The sequence below is a fragment of the Lygodium microphyllum genome, chromosome 23 (assembly GCF_053477565.2).
Source record: "Lygodium microphyllum isolate KBCC chromosome 23, Lygodium_microphyllum_v1.1.10, whole genome shotgun sequence".
Lineage (NCBI taxonomy): Eukaryota > Viridiplantae > Streptophyta > Polypodiopsida > Schizaeales > Lygodiaceae > Lygodium > Lygodium microphyllum.
The window spans coordinates 11,064,655-11,084,705 of record NC_141157.1 but is presented as its reverse complement, the minus strand read 5'-3'; the positions used below and the strand labels follow the sequence as shown (position 1 = coordinate 11,084,705).

General features: G+C 40.1%; 1 protein-coding gene across 3 annotated transcripts; it reads right to left on the bottom strand.

Moving 5' to 3' along the window:
- Positions 1–7,366: 7,366 nt before the first annotated feature.
- On the bottom strand, positions 7,367–10,226 carry LOC148015875 (uncharacterized). 3 transcript variants are annotated; one of them, XM_087664160.1, is made up of 2 exons: positions 9,981–10,226; positions 7,367–9,885 (listed from the first exon to the last, which is right to left on the bottom strand). In XM_087664160.1, the coding sequence occupies exon 2, from the start codon at positions 9,683–9,685 to the stop codon at positions 7,574–7,576; it is 2,112 nt and encodes a 703-aa protein (XP_087520286.1). In that variant the 5' UTR covers positions 9,686–9,885; positions 9,981–10,226; the 3' UTR covers positions 7,367–7,573. The 3 variants fall into 3 exon arrangements, with proteins under 3 accessions (XP_087520286.1, XP_087520287.1, XP_087520288.1); XM_087664161.1 differs by having other exon boundaries at positions 7,367–9,839; XM_087664162.1 differs by having other exon boundaries at positions 7,367–9,828.
- Positions 10,227–20,051: the final 9,825 nt, after the last annotated feature.

Genomic DNA, 20,051 nt, shown 5'->3' with positions numbered 1-20,051 from the left:
TAGCCTTCTGGACTTGTCCTTTAATTTACAATCTGCTACGTTGGGTCTGAGATCGTCGTGGCTATTCTTATAATCACATCGTCGTGGCTATTCTTATAATCACACGTAGTACGTACATGCTTCTAATGGGCATCAACTAATAGGGGCTTGTTGGAGCACTATGGCACGCGGGAGTTTTACACGCTGCAAGAGATAGAGAAAGAGAGTACACATCAGATAAGAGAAGAACAAAAAATTTATTTAACTCCAAACAAGCTGATACAAAGATGGTCCTATCCAGTTGTGTGCTTCTAATGTGAAGCTTAGATGGTGATCTAGATAGAAGATAGGTAAAGAGCTTAAGGCTAGCTTGAATAACTCTGATTGGGTGAAAGGATGGATCATGAAAGATGTGAAGGTGTCTAACCTTTATAGCCTGTGAAGGAGATCATGATGATGGATGACCTTCCATATACACCTGTGTCAGTTGACCTTCATGTGCACATGTGTCTATTGACCTTCCATGTGCACACGTGTCTGTTGACTTTTCATGTGCACATGTGTCTATTAACCTTCCATGTATACCTCCACTAGTTGGCCAATGAATATTCCCTACCCTTAGCCAAGGGCTACTTCTGCGACCCTCGAACCCAAAATAGGGGTCCCTAATAACTTCCTTGCCCCACAACTCGATGAGATGTGCCTCAAGTTGCAACCAGATTTAACTACTCTATCTAACCCAAAGGTTAGACCTATAGCGATCACCTTTTGGCTATCCAGTCACATAGACCTCATCTAATACACCAGTCAAGACCCAAAAATTTCCACGCTCACACATGGCTTCTACTCATAATGAGGGCCTTACAACTTTGAGCACCATCAATCATTAGTGGCACCTTACAAGGGTATGGCAATGAGCATATCTAACACCCCTCCCCCCCCTCAATGTCCACGCCACAGGTAAACTAACTCCTTGGCTCAATGCCAAGTCTCTAAAGATGAACTTGAGGCAAAACCTTCAAGAGTACTTTGGTGAAGATATCTGCTCCATTCATCTCTATTGGATAGTAAACCATGTCCACTATCCCATTCTTGATCAAATCACGCACATGGTGATACTAGATCTCTATATGTTTTGTGTGTGGATGAAACACCGGATTCTTAGCAATGGCGATGCAACTCTGATTATCACACCTTAGCATAATCGGGTTTTCATCATGCACTCCCATATACCATATGATCCTCCTTAAGCATACTTATTCACATGCAGTAAAGCAGGCTGCCTTGTGCTCTGCTTCGATGTAGAAGACAATGCCACTATTGGTTGCTTCTTACTGATCCAAGAGAAATTTCTTGAACCTAAAGAAAAATAATAACGAGAAACTGACTTTCTAGAATCACTGTCTCCTACCCAATCTGAGTCACAATAACCCACAATAGAAGTATTGAAACTATATGTGATACCATAGTCAAGATTTCCCTTCAAGTATTTGAGCACTCACATCACAACCTTCCAATGACTCTCACAGGGTCTGTTTGAGAACCTGCTCAAAACTCCAACAACAAAACTAATATTTGGCCTAGTGTTGTACAAGTAGATCAAGCTACCAACAAACCTCATGTACTTCCCAATGTTTGCTAGTGTTGATATATCCTCAATGAATAACTTTGCATTGACCTCTACAGGTATAGCTATCTCTTTGCACAACCAAATGCTTTTAAGATCTCCCATGCATACTTCTTCTAAGAGATGAAGATCTTTCATGGCTCTTGTTAGACTTCAATCCCCAAATAGTAGTGCAACAAGCCCAAATCTGTCATTTCAAACTCGAAGCTTAAAGCATTTCAAGTTTGGTTGATCATATCTTCATAGTCACCTAATAAGAAGGTCATCCACATATATGACAATAACTAGAAAGTGTTCACCATCCCTTTAAACATACAAGTTAGCATCTAAGGCACATCTTTTGAAGTTTAAGATTAAAAAGAAGTTATCTATCCGTTGGTATCAAGCTCTAGGGACTTGTTTCAGCCCAACCATGTACATCTCCTCCTTGACGTCACCATTCAAGAATGTTGATTTGACATCCATTTGGTAAATTGGCAACTTATTGTGGGGGTGGCCATTGCAAGTACTGTGTGAATAATGGTCATTCTAGCAGTTGGAGCAAATGAATCTTGAAAATCAAAGTCTAGCTTTGTACTTTTCTAAGGTTCCATCAATCTTATACTTGACCTTCCTGACCCACTTGGTGCCAATAATATTTCTCTTTGGTAGCCAATCCACCAGCTCCCAAGTGACATTCGGCATTATGTTGTCATATTCAACTTGCATAGCTGCCTTCCAAGTTAGATTTGCAAGTACTTCTTCCGAGTTACTTGGCTCATTTACTTCTCTTATAATCTTAGCCATTAAGGCCATATTGATTATGTGAGCAGAAGCCCTTCTTTACTCTTCTATTCTCTAAGACCTCCTTGATCTATATGCCATCTCCTCAACATATGTGGACATAGGATTATTTTGGTCATAAAGCTGCTTCACCCATCACATGCAATGGCTTTTTCGATGGTGTGGTGTCAGGTTGGTGAATTTTCTCTTTATCATACGATGATGATTTTTCCTCCTCCTTAAGGATAGGGATAGCTCTTGGGACAATTTCATAGTAGACTACTTCTTCACTTGATAAAGAGGAAAAAATTACATTCTCCTCTTCTACTATATGCACTTGCTCCTTAAACACCACGTCACAGCTCGCTATGATCTTCTTTGTTTCTTGGTCATAAAATTTGTAAGCCTTTTACTCATTGCTATAACCTAAGAAAATACATTTCTACTTTTTGGTTTTAACTTGTTTCTTCTCTCATCAAGAATATGTTCATAACATTCACATCCAAAGTTCCAAAATGTGAGACAAATGGTTTCTTACCAGTGTAAGCTCCATGAGGTGTTTTTCACTTAAGAGACTTTGTGTAGCTCTGATTGAGAATGTAGAGTGCAATATTTACAACTTCGGCCTAAAAATAATTTGGTAATCCCTTCCCTTTTAGTATGCAACTTACCATCTCCATAATGGTGCGATTCTTGCATTCCACAACACCATTCTATTGAGGTGTATGAGGTGTCGTAAATTGATATTTGATCCCTTTGCTCTTGCAAAAGTTTTCAAACTCCTTTGAGTTGAACTCACCACCACCATCTGTTCTAAACTTTTTTACATTTTTTTATATTTCATTATGAACAAGTTTTAGCCATTTTTTAAACTCACCAAAAGCTCGAGCCTTATCACGAAGGAAGTACACCCACATCTTTACGATCAACATGAAATAAGATCCTCTCACGGCTTGTGTATGCATCTTACCGCATAAGTCAGCATGTACCAACTCTAGAGGAGCATTTGCTCTATTCTTACTTTCTTGTGGAAATGTCTTCCTTTCTTTGTTGCTTGCCCATCATACAAGCTTCACATGAATCCTTTAATTCAGTAAGTGTAGTAGGTGAGCAACCATACCTTGCTTATGCATCTCCTTCAAAACTACAAATGCAATGTGCCCAAACCTTTCATGCCAAAGCTTATTTGTGCCCACTCCAACACTAGTTGTAAGAGCACTTAGCTCATTTAGGTTGTTTCTCCTTTCTCCTTTGCTAACAACTTTGCTAGCATTGTCAATAATTTTTATACATGTCTTGTTGAATCTCACTTCATGACCAAGATCAGTTATGCCGGCAAACTGATAACAAATTTTTCCTAATTTTTGAAACATACAACACATTTGGAATCTTTTTTACTTCACGATTTGTAGTAACAAAGGAAATAGTACATGTTCCCATAACAGGACATTTTGTATCGTTTCCAACCATTACAATGATGGATTCTTGTAGAGGCTGCATAGAACTATATAGGCCTTTCTTATTAGTCATGTGACGGGATGCACCACTATCCAACATCCATGAACCAGTGGTAGATTCTTGTATCAATGAACACACTTCATTGATGTTCACCATGAATAACTCTAGCTCTACTTCAGTCGTGTTGGATGTCTCCTTCCCCTTACTTTTAAGAATGCTAATATTTTCGTTTGGCTTATTGACCACGACAATATGCAATTGCATATCCTTTTTTCTTACAGTAGAAACACTCTCCTTGAGATTTCTTCTTACCGCCCTTCTTGTTTTTATTACCATCATTTTTTGTGAAGGAACCTCCTTTGCCTTTTGCATTAGTGTTGCCTCTTACATTGGCAGAGAATGCAGCATCTCCACTGTTGCTTCCTTCCCAAGCTTTCAATCTCAACTCCTCCATTAATAATGCATAATGCTCCTCAAAAGTCAAAGCTTAAGGTCTCACCTGAGTATTAAGGGCAGTTACCAATCCATCAAACTTTGATGGATAGATTCGAAGACACCTCCGAGCTAGCTCCTCGCTAGTCTTTTGTATCCCAACGCCAGTCATCTGGTCGTGCAAATTCTTAATCCAAGTGATGAATGCTTCAACCATCTCTCCTTCAGAAAACTTCACTGCTAGTTAATTCTCCAAGTTTTGAATCTTTGTTTGATTTCATGTTTCGTATTGGCTTCTCAATACAATCCACACTTATGATGCCTTGGTTATATGTTGAATCAAAGTCAAAACACTATCAAAACACCTTGTAATTAAGACACATTGTGCATCTATGTTCCATTGTTTCCAAGCTCATAGAATATCTACATTTGGAGGAATCATCACACTCGAACTTGATGGATCAGGGGTCAGTTGTCGTTCTGGGCAGTCCCCAGCACTATCTCTAGGAGCTCATAAGAATCAAGGATTGTAGTGATTTTAAACATCCACAACGTATAGTTTGTACCATCTAACTTGCCTTCGCTAAAGGTTGATGGACAAATTCTCAATGTTTGAATAGCCGGTACAGCAGCACCACCTCCAAAACTTCTTCCTAATGCATCAAAACCGCTTGTGGAAGTCAACATCACTTCTCCTTACTATTGAATCCTTTGCCTTTCGCGTACTCTTCAATCCTTAATAGCTCCCTAAGCTCTGATACGATGTAAAAATTACACGACGTAGCGAATAGAATTTGAGCAAGAGATAGAGAAAGAGAGTACACAATAGATAAGATGAGAATTAAAATTTTCTTTAATTCCAAACAAACTAATACAAAGATGGCTTTGTCCACCCATACGCTTCCAATGTGAAGCTTAGATAGCGATCTAGACAGTAGATAGGTGAAGAGCTTAAGGCTAACTGGAATAACTCTGATTGGGTGAAAGCATGGATCATGAAAGTTATGAATGGATCTACCTTTTATAGCTCGTGAAGGAGGTCATGATGGATGACCTTTCATATGCACTTGTGTATGTCGACCTTCCATGTGTACCTCCACTAGTTAACCAAGAATATTCAAGGGAACCAAGAATATTTCCTACCCCTAGCCAAGGGCTACTTCCGTAGCCCTCGAACCCAGAATAGGGATCCCTAATAACTTACTTACCTCACAACTCGATGCAATGTGCCTGGAGTTGCTACCAACTTCATAGACCTCATCTGAGATACAAGTTGGGACGCACCAATGTTTACTTTGTCTAACCCAAAGGCTAGACCCGCAAGAGTCAGCCTTTGGCCATCTGATCACATAGACCTCATCTGAGATACAAGTTGGGATGCACCAATGTTTACTCTGTCTAACCCAAAGGCTAAACCCGCAAGAGTCAACTTTTGGCCATCTGATCACATAGACCTCATCTGAGATACAAGTCGGGACGCACCAATGTTCAAGCTCACCCATGGCTTCACCTTATAATGGGAGCCTTGTAACTTTGAGCACCATGGATCATTGGTGGCACCTTACGAGGGTAGAGCATTGAGCATATCTAACAACCTACAACTCTAGCTAATGCTCCTTAAATAATTTGCTATCTTCACATCAATTCCCTATTTCTCTTCTTGGTCTTTGGCACTCCATGCAAGTTAAAAGGGGCTGTGTAGTGACAATTACACTAAACCCATGTTATCGTGTCTCCAAATGAATACTAGATTAGATGAGTTGCCAAATGTACAATGTTTGCTAACAAGCTCCACTCCATTGAAGCAATTCTACCAAAAACAACAAAGCATATTCATCCTCAATCAAGACTGCTCTCAAAATAGGGCTCATATTTCACACACTATAAAAATCAGTAACCTATCTAGCAAACTTAACTAAGTGAGCTACTACACACTAAAATTTAACATAAGTAACACAAAATATAATGGCAAATGGCACTAGATTTTTGCCTCAATGTTGAAACACTCTCATATAACTCTTGAAATCACCCTTAGGCTTTGTCAAAGACCAAGCTCTCGTACTAATTGTAGCAGAGCAAAAAGCTACAAACAAAATAGACTAAAACAAGCTGAATGCAACACAGAACTCTGAACAATACATCCATGTCTCGCACACACCACTGTAGCCACACTGACAAAGCACCATGGCTCCAAATCTCACAACCATAATCGTCAAAACCCAAATCCCAAATAGCCTAACTATGTGAACCTATCCTCAACTACACAGAGGCAGACACACCAAAATGGGGAAGTTTAATCTAACCCTAGCCCTATTTAGAGCCACTAATCTCTTGGTTACTTTGGATGCATTGATGGCAGATGAATTTTTTAAGATGGTAGCTCTAGAATCTGGATCTGGATGTGAAGAAGAGAAGATTCTGATTCAGAATGTTTCCACAAATTTTGACTGGGTTCAATGCAAATTTATTGAGTTGTGCTGAAGTTTGATTATGATATCTCACATTCATTACCTCTCAGTCCGCCAGATGGATTGCAACTAACTCTAAGAACATAAACAGCAAATTGACAAAGTGCAAAAATATATCTTACTTTTCTCATTTTGGTTCTCTATCTATCTTTTCCTATTTGCTGGGAAACCTACTCTTGACAAGACTCTGAAAATATACTCTCTCGTTTGGAACAAGTAGCTAAGAAGGCAGTGGCTCGTCTTAGGTTGGTTGGGCTCTTCAATCAAGCAGCAGCAATTAAACAACACCACATTTACTCCCCCATCCCCTTCACTGTACAGATTTGGAAGAGATTCAAAAAATTATTTTAAAATCAATGTAAGGAAATTTTCAACCACTTGGTGCACACATTTTAAAGACAGCTGTGAAGCTGAATCACAACACATAAATAGATTCGATACGAAGGAACTGTCCTAACAGTTATTCTTAAGCAACAAAGCAGGCAGATCCCCTGGAGGTTAAAAACCAAGGGATTTAGCAGCTTCCTGCTGTAGATACAATAATACCAAAAGCACAAATCCTCGAGGGTACAAGAGAGAGAGATATCAGGTAACTCTAGAAACTGTATCAGCCTCCATGATATGCACAATACCCTCGATAGAAGAAATTGGCTTCTTTTGCCACTAAAATCTGCTTGACTTTGTTAATGAAAACCTAGCATACACAAAAGAAAAGACCTGCATTTCCACTTCAGGAGTCAGAGCCTCTCCTTAGATGCTGGCAACCAGTCTAGAATAACTCCAGAAGAATCATTGCTCTCTTCTTCAGATGCTCTCAGAAAAAGTGATCTCAACAAAATTTGAAAGCTTAACTAATGCCTGAATTTGGGAAGATAAGGTCTATTGGGACTGACGCAGGATCTAGCTGCCAGCATCCTGCTGGAGCTTGGGGTGCTTCTTCTCCTGTGAGCATGCGAGCAGGAACCTGATGAGAAAATCTAGTAAGCTCCAAGGCAGGTATGTCTGATGCGGCCTCTGTGCACTTGAAAATAGTTTTGTATCCATTCAGTTTGTCTAATCGAGCAACTCTTACACCAGTCTGTTCATTAAAATCAGTCAGCACTTCTACCATGTCATATTCAACTGGTTTAGCAGCTTTCATACAATCCAGACTCGGTTCCCAGTCCTTATAAAGTGCCCACACATCTCCAGTTCTTGGGTAAATCAGGATAGCTCCTTTAGGTCCCTTTTCCCACTTCACAATGTGTGAAAACATGTTCACACTGTCAAGTGTTTGAACCCTTGAACTCCTAAAATTGCTACCACATGTTAAGGAGAACCCCAAATCCTTCAGCTCTGCTTGATGTTTAGAAAGATTTCGCAGCTCAAGCCAGCTAATGTTCACTTCAAAAGGAGAGTGAGATAGGACATCTTTTACTCTGAAATAGTATCTAGGCATACCATCCTTATCATCATAGCCTGCCCAGACTTGACCTGTTTCAACATCTTTCTCCTCCCTGTCTTTGTCAAAATCATAAAAATCAGCATCCGGAACACTGAAATTTGCATTGTTGTCGTCTATTTTCTCATCAGCCTCGTCTGCTTGCTTCTCAGGCTGATCGCCAGTTCCATGCTCAGCTGGGACAGTTTCACCATCACTACAACCTTTCCCGGTCTTTGTCTGCCACTTGCCCTTCTCTTCAACATCCTTGTCATCTTTACAGCTGGCAGAAGAAACCCCGGTTTCTGCAATGTCATCTTTATCAAAATCCCCTCCTACTTTCCCTGATCTGTCATGATCCTCACTACTGGTCATGTCTGACTCTTGAAGATCATCTTCGTCATCATCGCTCTCATCCATTTTGTACCTTACGTTTCTTCTTGGACGTGAAGACCTGCGACAGCCTAGTTCATTATCTGTCTTGTCCACCTGCTGCTCATCTGATGCCAAATCATCCAAGGAGTTGCTGGAGTCATCATCATCACTACTACTATCTGAATGATACATTTTAGACCGGCGCTTTTTCTTCTCTGCCCGTTCCTTTTGTTTCTTCAATGTTTTTTCCAATGTTTCCTGAGCTTTTAAATCAGCTTTTGCTTTCTTCTTCTGCTCCTGTTTAGAATCCTTCTCATCATGTGCTTCATTGCCCCTTCTCCGCTTGCTCTTCTGTTCTGCCCCTGCTTTATCAGGGGCCTCCTGGTCACGTCTGATCTGATCTGCAGCTGATCCATCAGTTTTGTTAGCCTTGAAAAACGTTTCTGCTGCTGCTGCGAAAAAGTTAGGTGGAAAGGATTGAAAAGGGTTGTGACTAAAGCCTGGCTGTGGCTGTGGAAATTGAGGCGGCCATGTATGTGTATAGACCCCATTGCTTAGAATATCCCTTGCCTGAAAAGGAGCATGGCACTGCGGACACGCCATAGCAACACTTTCATAGATCCTCATAATCCGAAATCTACCTTGACAAGATGGGCATGCAGTCACAAAGCTAGAAGAAACATGCTGTGAGGATGCTTGCGAGTACTGCCGAGTTCCTTGGGGATGCTGCCGGCTCTGAGCTGTTTTATTCGTCCTTGCTACAGGTTTTGCCCTTTTGGAATCATGAACAGATCTCTGTTGTTTGTCCGACAAGATCTGTGACGCTTCTCCAACCAGCTTAAAAGCGGACTCTGCTCCTGGAAATTTATTCTTGTCCGGATGAAGAAGAAGGGCCAACCTTCTATACTGCTTTTTGACAAAGATGTCATCAGCCCTAGGATCCACCTGCAAAATGCCATACCAATCTACCTCGGTTCCATTGATCTTTTTCTGAGCTGCAATGTGGACATTCACAACAGCAAACATCTGTGCAAGATTATCGAGACCTGGGAACAGCTGCTGTGCTTTCTGAAGAAACTTGAGGGCACCACTATAATCATGGGCGGCAAGCTTCCTCTCTGCAATATCCCGTGCTCGTGTGGCTTCGTCTTTATTACATTCCATTTCGATCTGCCTCTGCCCCGGCGCCTCCCCTGTTGCATGCCAAGGATGCAAATTCCGCCGAGGCAAGACCACTCCCACACTACACAGGTCACCAACTGAAACCGCTACACCTGGAAAGCCATCCCATGAGGCAAGCCCATTTCCTGCAGAGGTACTGACAGAAAATGCCTGACTTTTTCTTGTCGGAGGGGACAGAAACCCTAATAAACAGTGTCGAATCGATTTGTTTCAACAGGAAAGCCTTATCCTGCGTATTTCATGCATGGAAGGGAGTAAAGGGGGAATGATTATATACCTGATATAATCCGCCCGCGCTAAAGGTTGCACCACTGCGAGGATGCGTGAGGGGGGAACGGGAAACGGAGGAAAAAGGAAAAGGAAATGCAAAACTTTAACGCAAAAGCCAATATGAAACTCCTCTCTGTTACCATCATACCTGCACTCAAGAAGTCGATTTTACAAAAGCGTTTTATAAACCCTGCAACCTTCTTGTTCCATATCGATAACATGCAATACAATTGAGCCAAACTCCGACGACACTTAACATGAAATGTCGACACAAACGAAAAGCTTTTTTAAACATGTGAAGTATGTTGCATACTGAATAATATACTTTCACGACATCCTTGGTGGTGCAACATTCCAACAAGGTAAAAAGTTCTTGGGAAAAAAAAATCTTTAAAAAAAGCCACATGTATATAGCTTTCTAAGGTTCCTAAAAGCTACCTTTTTTTTTTCAGTTATGTTGTTTTGGATGGACTTGAGCTTCTTTAGCATGGTTAAAACTTATATCTTCATTGCACACAACCCCCCCCCCCCCCCATTTGCTAAGGTCTTGTTCAAGCTTGATTGCTTATGGAGGACTCTCTTTTTTAAGTTCCAAATATAATAGCTAGTGTGATCAAGTTCATCAGCTTAAATTAATGCTCACCTAGCCTATTATCATGGATAAACTAATATTTGCTAGAAACTTTTAGAAAATTCTAGAGAGTTCTGAAAGAGAAGGTTCTAGAAGATTCCTTTGGATGATTCTAAAATAGTGCTTACATCAACATTGCTTATATCACTATCCATATCAAGAATGTTCATGTGGTCGATGATGTCATCATGCGTAGTCATCATATGCTTATTGATGTCTATATCAATGATGTCATCACACTTAGTCATCATACACTTATGACACTACTCATGTCATCGCATATGTCAAAGCTTCCTCGTAACCTCATTAACTCTAGTATAAATAGAGGAGGCTATGAGCCCTTTAGTCTTGCCGACACCAGTTGTGAGGCTCTTCTGAGGTCACTAGTTATAGTTCAAGCCTTGTATCTCCAACTCTTGTCTTATCTTGTATTCAATATATCCTTGTATCAAGATCTTGTCTTCTATGGGGAATCAAGCCTTGTTGTAAACATCATCGTATCAATCTCATACTGAGAAATATATTGTTCTATTCCATCTTCTCGCAATAAAGAATTAATTCTTCTTCTTCTTCTTCTTCTTCTTCTTCTTCTTCTTCTTCTTCTTCTTCTTCTTCTTCAAGTCATTCTCTTCTAAGTTGTGAGGTGACAATCCTTGTTCTTGCCAAGTACTTGTTGCCTTCATAATAGTTTGGTAAGACTTGCCTAGTTGTGATGGGTAGGGTGATGGAAGGTGTCATCACCACCTTGCAAAATATTCAAGAACAAATCCAAGAACTCTATGAGAGTAATGCACGATAACAAGTGGAGAACCCTAGGCCTTAGAGTTAACCATCTAAGACCTTCGAAATCAACTTCGAAAACTCTAGGAGATAAGTGTACATCAAGAAAACTCTTTGGCATCTTGCAACCACCCTCCAAGCTATATGAGAAAGAACCAAAGGTTATCATGCTTGAAAAGTTCAAGGTGACCAGATCAAAGTTCAAATGTCTTTTGCAGCAAGTGCAATCGTTCATCCACATGCAACTTGTGTGTTATCTTGATGGTGCTACTCAAGTGGGACTTATCAACACATTCCTCTCACGCACTTGGTTTGCACCCTTGCTTGAAAGGGGATTACCATTACTTCATGATTTTGAAGGCTTTGCTCAAGAGTTCTCTACTACCTTTGGAGATATTGTTAGAGTTAGAGTTGCTAAGATCAAATTAAGAAATATATGCAAAGGATCTCAACCTACATTAGTTTATGGATCTCATGCAAGACCATTGGGGCCAAAGTGTTCATGAGTGTAACCAAGAAAAATCCTAGTTTTATAACATAGGCATTGCCAACAAAGCCATTGATCAACACATGTATGGAAGCTCTCCCACTCCAATATCATGATTATCAATATGTGTTTGATTTTTAAAAAGTAGATATGCTTCTCATGCACTCACTTTATGATAGTGCCAATGAGCTTATTAATGAGAATCTAACAAAAGGTTTCATATGACACTCAAAAGTCTATGGAAAGAGCTCTTATATTATTTGTCAAAAAGAAGGGTGGCTCTCTGTCTATGTGTGTCGACTACAAAGGACTCAATGAGATAACCATCAAGAGTCATTATCCACTTCCCTTGATCCCAAAATCCTTGGAGTAACTTGGAAGAGCAAAGCTATTCACAAAGATTGATCTTTGTGGAGCTTATACCCTTGTCAAGATAGGGGGAGCAATGAGTCGAATATAGCTTTTTCACAAGAGGTATGGCCATGTTGAGTGCATTCTCATGCCATTTGGCCTCATAAATGCTCCAATATTCTTTCAATATTTAACAAATAATATATTTCATGAGTATCTAGATGACTTTGTGGTAATATGTTTAGATGAAATTCTAATATTTCTTAGAAATCAAGATGAGCACTAGCATCATGTGCGAATAAAGGGATTTGTATGCTAAATTGAAAAAGTGTTTTTTTCACCAACCACATGTAGAATGTCTTGGATACATTATTTCTCAATTGGAATTTCTACGGATGGAAAGAAAATGCACACCATCCTTGAATAGAAAACACCAAGAGACAATTTGAGATATGCAATGCTTATTTCCTTAAGATTATTCCAAAATCACTATGAACCTCACATGATTGATTTAAATGATCAATTTATATGAAACGTTGATGTAAGAAAGATTTTTCAAGCACTCAAGCAAGCCTTCATTATAGGCCCCATATTGATACATGTGGATCATTCTAAACCTTTCTTCTTGGAGATCGATATATCAAATTTTGCTCTTACTAGTGTTCTTTCCTAGACTCATGATGATGGTTGAATACATCTAGTCACCTTTCATTTAGCACTTGAAATAATTTATGAAATTCATGGTCATGAACTTTTGGCAATTATTGACTCTTTTCAAACATGGAGGCATCTTCTAGAAGAAGCACCCCACAAAATCACTATCTTTACAACCCATTAAGATCTGGATTACTTCATGAATTCTTGTGTTTTGAGTCAACTGCAAGCAAGATGGTGCATCTTCCTTTCTAGATTTGATTTTGTCATGCCATACAGACCAAGTAGTCAATGATAAGGAAAACTATATGCTTTGTCTTGATCTTACACCTAAGATGGGAGATATAATCATGGATAATAAGATTTTGCTATCTTAAAATCAGAATAATTCCAACTTTTTGCAATATCAAGCAAGGTTCCTGAAGTTCAAACTTCCTTCTACAAGTTAAGAAAGAAGTTTCCAAGGATCTGACCAAGAAGGGTGTACAAACATTGAAGACTTCTAAGAAGTTGAAGGCTTGCTCTATTATCAAGGGCTTCTATATATATTCCCTAAATCACTTAGGTTACACAGACTTCTCAAATGTAGAAATTAGTTACAAATTTTGAGATAGAGCCAAGGTCTCTCACCATCAACATCATGGATTACTCCACCCTTGCCTATCCTTATTCACCCTTGGCCATCTTTGTTAATGGACTTCATCACTTATCTACCTTCTTCAAAGGGGTTTGATTCTATTAGCATGGTGGTTGACAGATTTCACCAAGATAGAATACTTCATTTCTACCCACAAGACAATTATTGGCGAAGGTATGGCTGGACTTTCTTGAATATGTCTACCACTATCATGGGTTACCAAATGATAGTGTTTCAAATTGAGGACCATAATTCATGTCAAAGTTTTGAAGAAGTCTCCTCAAGATTTTAAGTGTCCAAACCAACCTCTCTCATTTGCTAGACTAAACACACAACAATCAAGACATTAGATAGATTTTATCCTTTCAAAAGCTACAGGTAGCTTTGGTGTGACAATCTCTCACCTTGTCTCTTCAACACTTCGCTTTAACTAACCATGTATTTTCCTCTCTATCCTAAGAAAGCAAGAACACAAGACTAGCCTCGAGGTGTAGTAAACTCACCAACTTACCTTCCCACATTATAATGTGAAATCTTGAAGACTTAAAGATGGTTCCATGACCCAAGAAACACAATTTGATGTTGTTGGTTCTCCACATCCACCAACTATTAGATACACTCAATGCCCCACCCTCATAAGGTGCCACCAACAATCCATGGTGCTTTAAGTTATAAGGCCCCCATTATGAGGAGAAGCCATGTATGAGCATGGACATTGGGTGGATCTTGACTTAGATATCAAATGAGGTCTATGTGATTGGATGGCAAAAAGGTGACCTTTGTGGATCTAGCCTTTGGGTTAGATAAAGTGTCTATATTAGTAGCAACTTGAGGCACAATGTATCTAGTTTTGGGGTGTGGGAGTTATGAGGGACCCTTATTTTAGGGTTTGGGGGATGCAAAAGTAGCCCCTGACTGAGGGGTCTTTAGGGTTGATGGGGATCTGAGGGTAGTGCCCCCAGCCTAATGATAAAGAGAATATTCCTTGGCCAACTAGAAAATATTCATAACACGGTTAGCTGACATGTTGACCGGACTATCTTCCTGGGCTATAAAAGGAAGGCCCCTCTAAAGCCATCATCCATCTATCTTTCACCTAGTCATAGTTCTTTTAACTACCCTTAAGCTCTTTGCCTATAATCTATCTGGATCGCCATCGAAGCTTCATAGTGGAAGTGCATGAGTGGACAGAGCCATCTTTGTATCAATTCATTTGAATGTCATTGTATCAATTTGTTTGAAATTAAAGCAACCTTTGTTCTTCTCATATTTGGTGTGTATTCTCTACTCCTTGCTTAGATTCTGTCCATCGTGTTATGTAATTTCTATACCAACAAGTTGAGAAGCTAGTAGAGAAGAAGAGAATAGTAAGATGATGATGAAGAGCTTCACCTTCCCTTAGTACCTTGCTCCACATACCTCTCACTCACCCTCTCTCAATCACTCTTAACAATGAAGGCAAGATGATAGAATAGAAGAAGAGAATAAAAACCTTCGATAGCTACACTGACAAAGCTTAGCAACATGGATGTAACAAAAGGGTAAATATAAGTAATACGTCTCATCCTTGCATAAACACAAATTGGGGTTAGGGTTAGGTCAGTTCTCTAGGATGGCACCCCATTTTCATTTTAGGGTTTCCGTCCCACTTTGCATATTAGGGTCTATGCCCTTGTGAATTAGGGTTTGTGCCTCTTTTTCTTTTTAGGGTTTCCATCACTGTGAATTAAGGTTTGTGCCCTCCTTTAAACACCCTACCCACTTAGTGGGATCTAGGCTAGTCAATCCTTGAAGGATGCTTACACCTTAGCAGAATTAGACCATGACCATACTAATATAATGACAATTACATGTGCTTCAACCCAAGTAACAATTGCGGGTGCGACAAATACAATTGCGAATGATAATACAAAATGTGCATGGGAGTGAGCTCGACTCTCACAAAATAATATATCCATGAATAGAATGTATCCATGAAGTACAACAATAATAAAAGTGCCCAAAAACAATACAATGAAGCACTCCAAAAATAATAATCCATCAACTTGTGGTTTGACCGTTCTTAGCAACACTAACAAAGCTTAGCAACATCCATGAATAGAATGTATCCATGAAGTACAACAATAATAAAAGTGCCCAAAAACAATACAATGAAGCACTCCAAAAATAATAATCCATCAACACTGACAAAGCTTAGCAACATGGATGTAACAAAAGGGTAAATATAAGTAATATGTCTCATCCTTGCATAGACACAAATTGGGGTTAGGGTTAGGTCAGTTCTCTAGGATGGCACCCCATTTTCATTTTAGGGTTTCCGTCCCACTTTGCATATTAGGGTCTATGCCCTTGTGAATTAGGGTTTGTGCCTCTTTTTCGTTTTAGGGTTTCCATCACTGTGAATTAAGGTTTGTGCCCTCCTTTAAACACCCTACCCACTTAGTGGGATCTAGGCTAGTCAATCCTTGAAGGATGCTTACACCTTAGCAGAATTAGACCATGACCATACTAATATAATGACAATTACATGTGCTTCAACCCAAGTAACAATTGCGGGTGCGACAAATACAAGTGCGAATGATAATACAAAATGTGCAGGGGAGTGAGCTCGACTCTCACAAAATAATATATCCATGAATAGAATGTATCCATGAAGTACAACAATAATAAAAGTGCCCAAAAACAATACAATGAAGCACTCCAAAAATAATAATCCATCAACTTGTGGTTTGACCGTTCTTTGACCTTATTTGATTTTAGCCTTCACAAAATATTGTTAACCTTATCCCCCTCCAAGACAAGTCCCATAGCACTCATGTTAAAGGTAGATGTGAAATGCTAGAACAATTGATGTAGCAGTTTTGAAGAAGGGATATTCTTGATAGGAGTAATACATGTGAAGAACTCTAGATGATGATGATGATGATGATGATATTCTTGCTACATGTGATATGAGTGATGTTGTTGGTATTATGATAGATGGCAATGATAACAATATTATCAATGACATGACTTTTAGAAGTTGGTGTTGGTGAAGAGATACTTGACTGATGATTCTTTGAATGGGATGGTCACCAAAAAGATAGAGAAGGTTGCAAAAGATGGAAGATTAGATATAGATATAGAAGGGAGTTCTCATGAGTCTCTACAAATAATTGTAGCTACAGAGTAAAACCTCACATGAAATCACTTCCTAGGGAGAGTGCTATTCTTCTATTCATGCAAAAGACATAGAATATTGTTGGTTTGGGAGATGGGTAGAACTCTAGGCAAGCCTGAAGTTTTGTCCTGCACTTGAGGACCCAAAACCATGAATAGGTTAGAGTGCAAATATTATATGAGTAGACATGTATACACAATCTAATACATAGTTAGAAGATGACTCTAAGGGTTCTTTTGTTGATGATGATAGATGATGAAGTAAGGATTCCTAAATGAAAAAAGATGGGAAGAATTGTCATTGTTGAGAAAAAAGAGAGCCATTGATGAAGATGTCAGAGAGACACCGTTGGTGAGATGAACAAAGAGGGAGTCCTATCCAACAACCTCTTGAAGGATATGGTTCACTATTAGATCAAACACAAGTAGAATGTGATGGAATTTCGATCCTTCAATCAAAGTATCTTTTGCAGCTTGCTTTAAGGTTATGTGATGCCACTAGGATGAAGGAAGTGGAAAGGGAAAAGGTGCCAGTCACTCAAGGAGACACATCTAACCAAGGCGAGTTGAGACTCCCTAGGTATGTAGGGCTAGGAGGTTGGAAACAAAGCTAACCAATGAGGGTCATTGGATGTATCCAACTTGAGGACCCCTAGGTGTTGTGCAGTGCATATATGTGTATATCTCTTTTTGTTTTCTTTTCTCTTCTCTTTTTTTTTTTTCTCACTTTCCTTCTTTGTTTTTCAATCTTTGTTGGTTTCCCTTTTTTTCTTCACTACAAGATATAGGCCTTATACCGACGTTAAAAGCGAGGAAAATGTTCATAAAGAAATTTGCCCCCGTCATCGTCGCAAAAAACGTCATTATTGGCGATGCCATAGAACAATTAGTATCAGCGTCGCTATTTGCGTTGGTATCAGCATTGCATTTTGCGACGCTGATACCAATGCAAATAGCGACGCTCATAACAACGCTGTGCGACGCATTTTACGACGCCGACGCATGTAGTAAATTTGCGACGCTAATAGCGACGGTAACAGGGAAAAACAAATTTGTGGTAGGGTAGAACACTATGTGCTTTATTTGGGCCATACAAAATAGTTTCAGTAATGTGTACAATGCTCGTGTAAATAAAGGCAAAGTGTACTTAAATCATAACATTGATTGCATAATGAAAGCGGCCGGTACAATCATGGCAAGATACTACTACTACATAGAAAATGTCTACACAGATCACGTGACCAAAAAAGAAAGGTATGTGAGCTCCAGGGATCCAAGGGTGAGCTATAGATCCTCGCCATCCAAAACCTCGTCCCGCCACAACAAAGGAGCATTGAACGGACTCTGCAAAAGAAGAAACAACTACACATCAGTCCACCATACAATAATGTATTATAATTAAACATAGTAATTACGGACAAGAAAGATGAGTGACTTACAGGGCCGCCGTATCCATACAATCGGTTGATCAATGCAGTGAGACCGTGCCTCTCTGCATATTGAGTCTCAAGGCCGGTGGGATCGTGATTTGTAATGGAGTGTTGCAAAGAAAACAAAATACAACAGTTAGAAACACAATTGTCAGTACAAAGGATATTACAAAAAAATAAGCAAGCAAAACAAAAGAAAAACTTACAAAGTCCTCCAAATATGTCCTGTGGCCGCCACTCCCAAGATGATGGACCACTCCAGCCTCTAGTCGTGCCCTTGCCACCTCGCATTGTTGTCTCCAATGTCCTGGAGAATCTGTAGCCTCCTCCCTGAGTTGGCGCTAGTCGTTTGTGTCTAGCCACTCAGGCTTTGAAGCCCCACTCTTGAGTGCCTTGCGTGTGTTCGATCGTCTATGTGACATGTATGCACGTATGCACTCCATCATCCAGCCTGTAGAAAACCTATTTGCTGCAGCTAGTACCAGAAACTCCTCATGCAAGGATGCTACTATGTAGTCCTTGCTCCCCTCTAGTATGTTCTTCCAATGATCCAAGACGTTGTGCCGAAAAACTTGTTGGCATAACTCTCTCATGCTAGCCATCACCCTCCTCCCATTATCATTCATGATTATGGCTCCTGACCTATCATCTACAAGGTAGGCATACCCCTCTGGGATATGCCTAAGATGGGTCCTCTCCCACCTACGACCACTCTCCTGGGCATATCCAGGAGACTCCTATACATTTGGTGTACCTATCGGGGTAGTATCTCTCAAAGTAGCACCCATAGGGGTGCCACCTGCAGATGGCGGAGTGACTGGAGTAGACATCCCCACTGGTGTGACAAATGCCGGAGGTGACGCAACTCCAACAAAACGAGGAGATGGAGACACTGCATCAGTATCTCCACACCAACCACCTGAGCCACGCTCTCCCGAACCACCAGGAGAGCGAGGAGTAGCACTTGTATCCCGAGCCAACTGCGGGCTCTCACTGCATCTGGATCTCCACAGCATCCCCCTGAACCACTCCCTCCATCTGGCCCAAGTCTGGAGCGTCGACCTCGTCTGCTAGAAACTGAAGCATCAGAGCGCGCCAAAGTAGATCTAATAGAGAGGCTTGAAGGTGTCCAAGACACCTCCTAGTCCGCCATATCTCTGAATCTTGCCATTTGATTTGGAGACATACGCATGAAGATCTCCTGTAGCTCCTTGTTGCTCATCCCTCGACTCATCCTGATGATCTAAATATCCACAAAGATCACCTGTATAGATAAAAAATGATGTTAGCATAATCAATATAAATCATACAAAGCACGGTAATATAAATCTTTAAAAAATGATCTTACTTAAAATGCATATCTTATGTACCCTTATAAGCGATTCGTCAAAGAATTGAGTAGGTGGATGCTCCAAGTATGAAGTACCTTATGGTCCCATGTCAATTTCCTAACACAACTCCACATACACTGGAAGGTCGATAGACATGTCACCACAAAAGGATGAGTCCACCTCGTTCTCAAAGAAATCTTGGACTCCTCTATTTCCATCATTGTTACCCGATGATGGCTCCTCTACATGCTTCAAGCTTTCGGTGGCCTCTACCCCTTGCAATATCGACCCCTCTATTTGTATATTGTCCTCATCTATGCTCGGAACATCGCTTTGATCATATACTCTCACACTTTCGAGAGCTAAAGGTATAACATACCACCATCAAGGTTGTCGGGGGTTTGGATAGAAAATTACCTGTTTACAATCACGTACAAGAGAGATTTAACTATTGTGACATGTACCATATCGTAATACAATTAAAAAACACATAAGTTCATGCACCTGTTCACAATGGGCCGGCAACACAAACGTGTCGCGTAAATCCGTCTATTTTTTTTGGAATCTATTTTGAGAAATTCATATAGACCTCGTCGAACTGTTGCTCCAGCTCCTTCA

Coding starts and splice junctions, on each gene's coding strand:
- LOC148015875 (XM_087664160.1), bottom strand. CDS start 9,685: ATGGAATGTAATAAAGACGAAGCCACACGAGCACGGGATATTGCAGAG.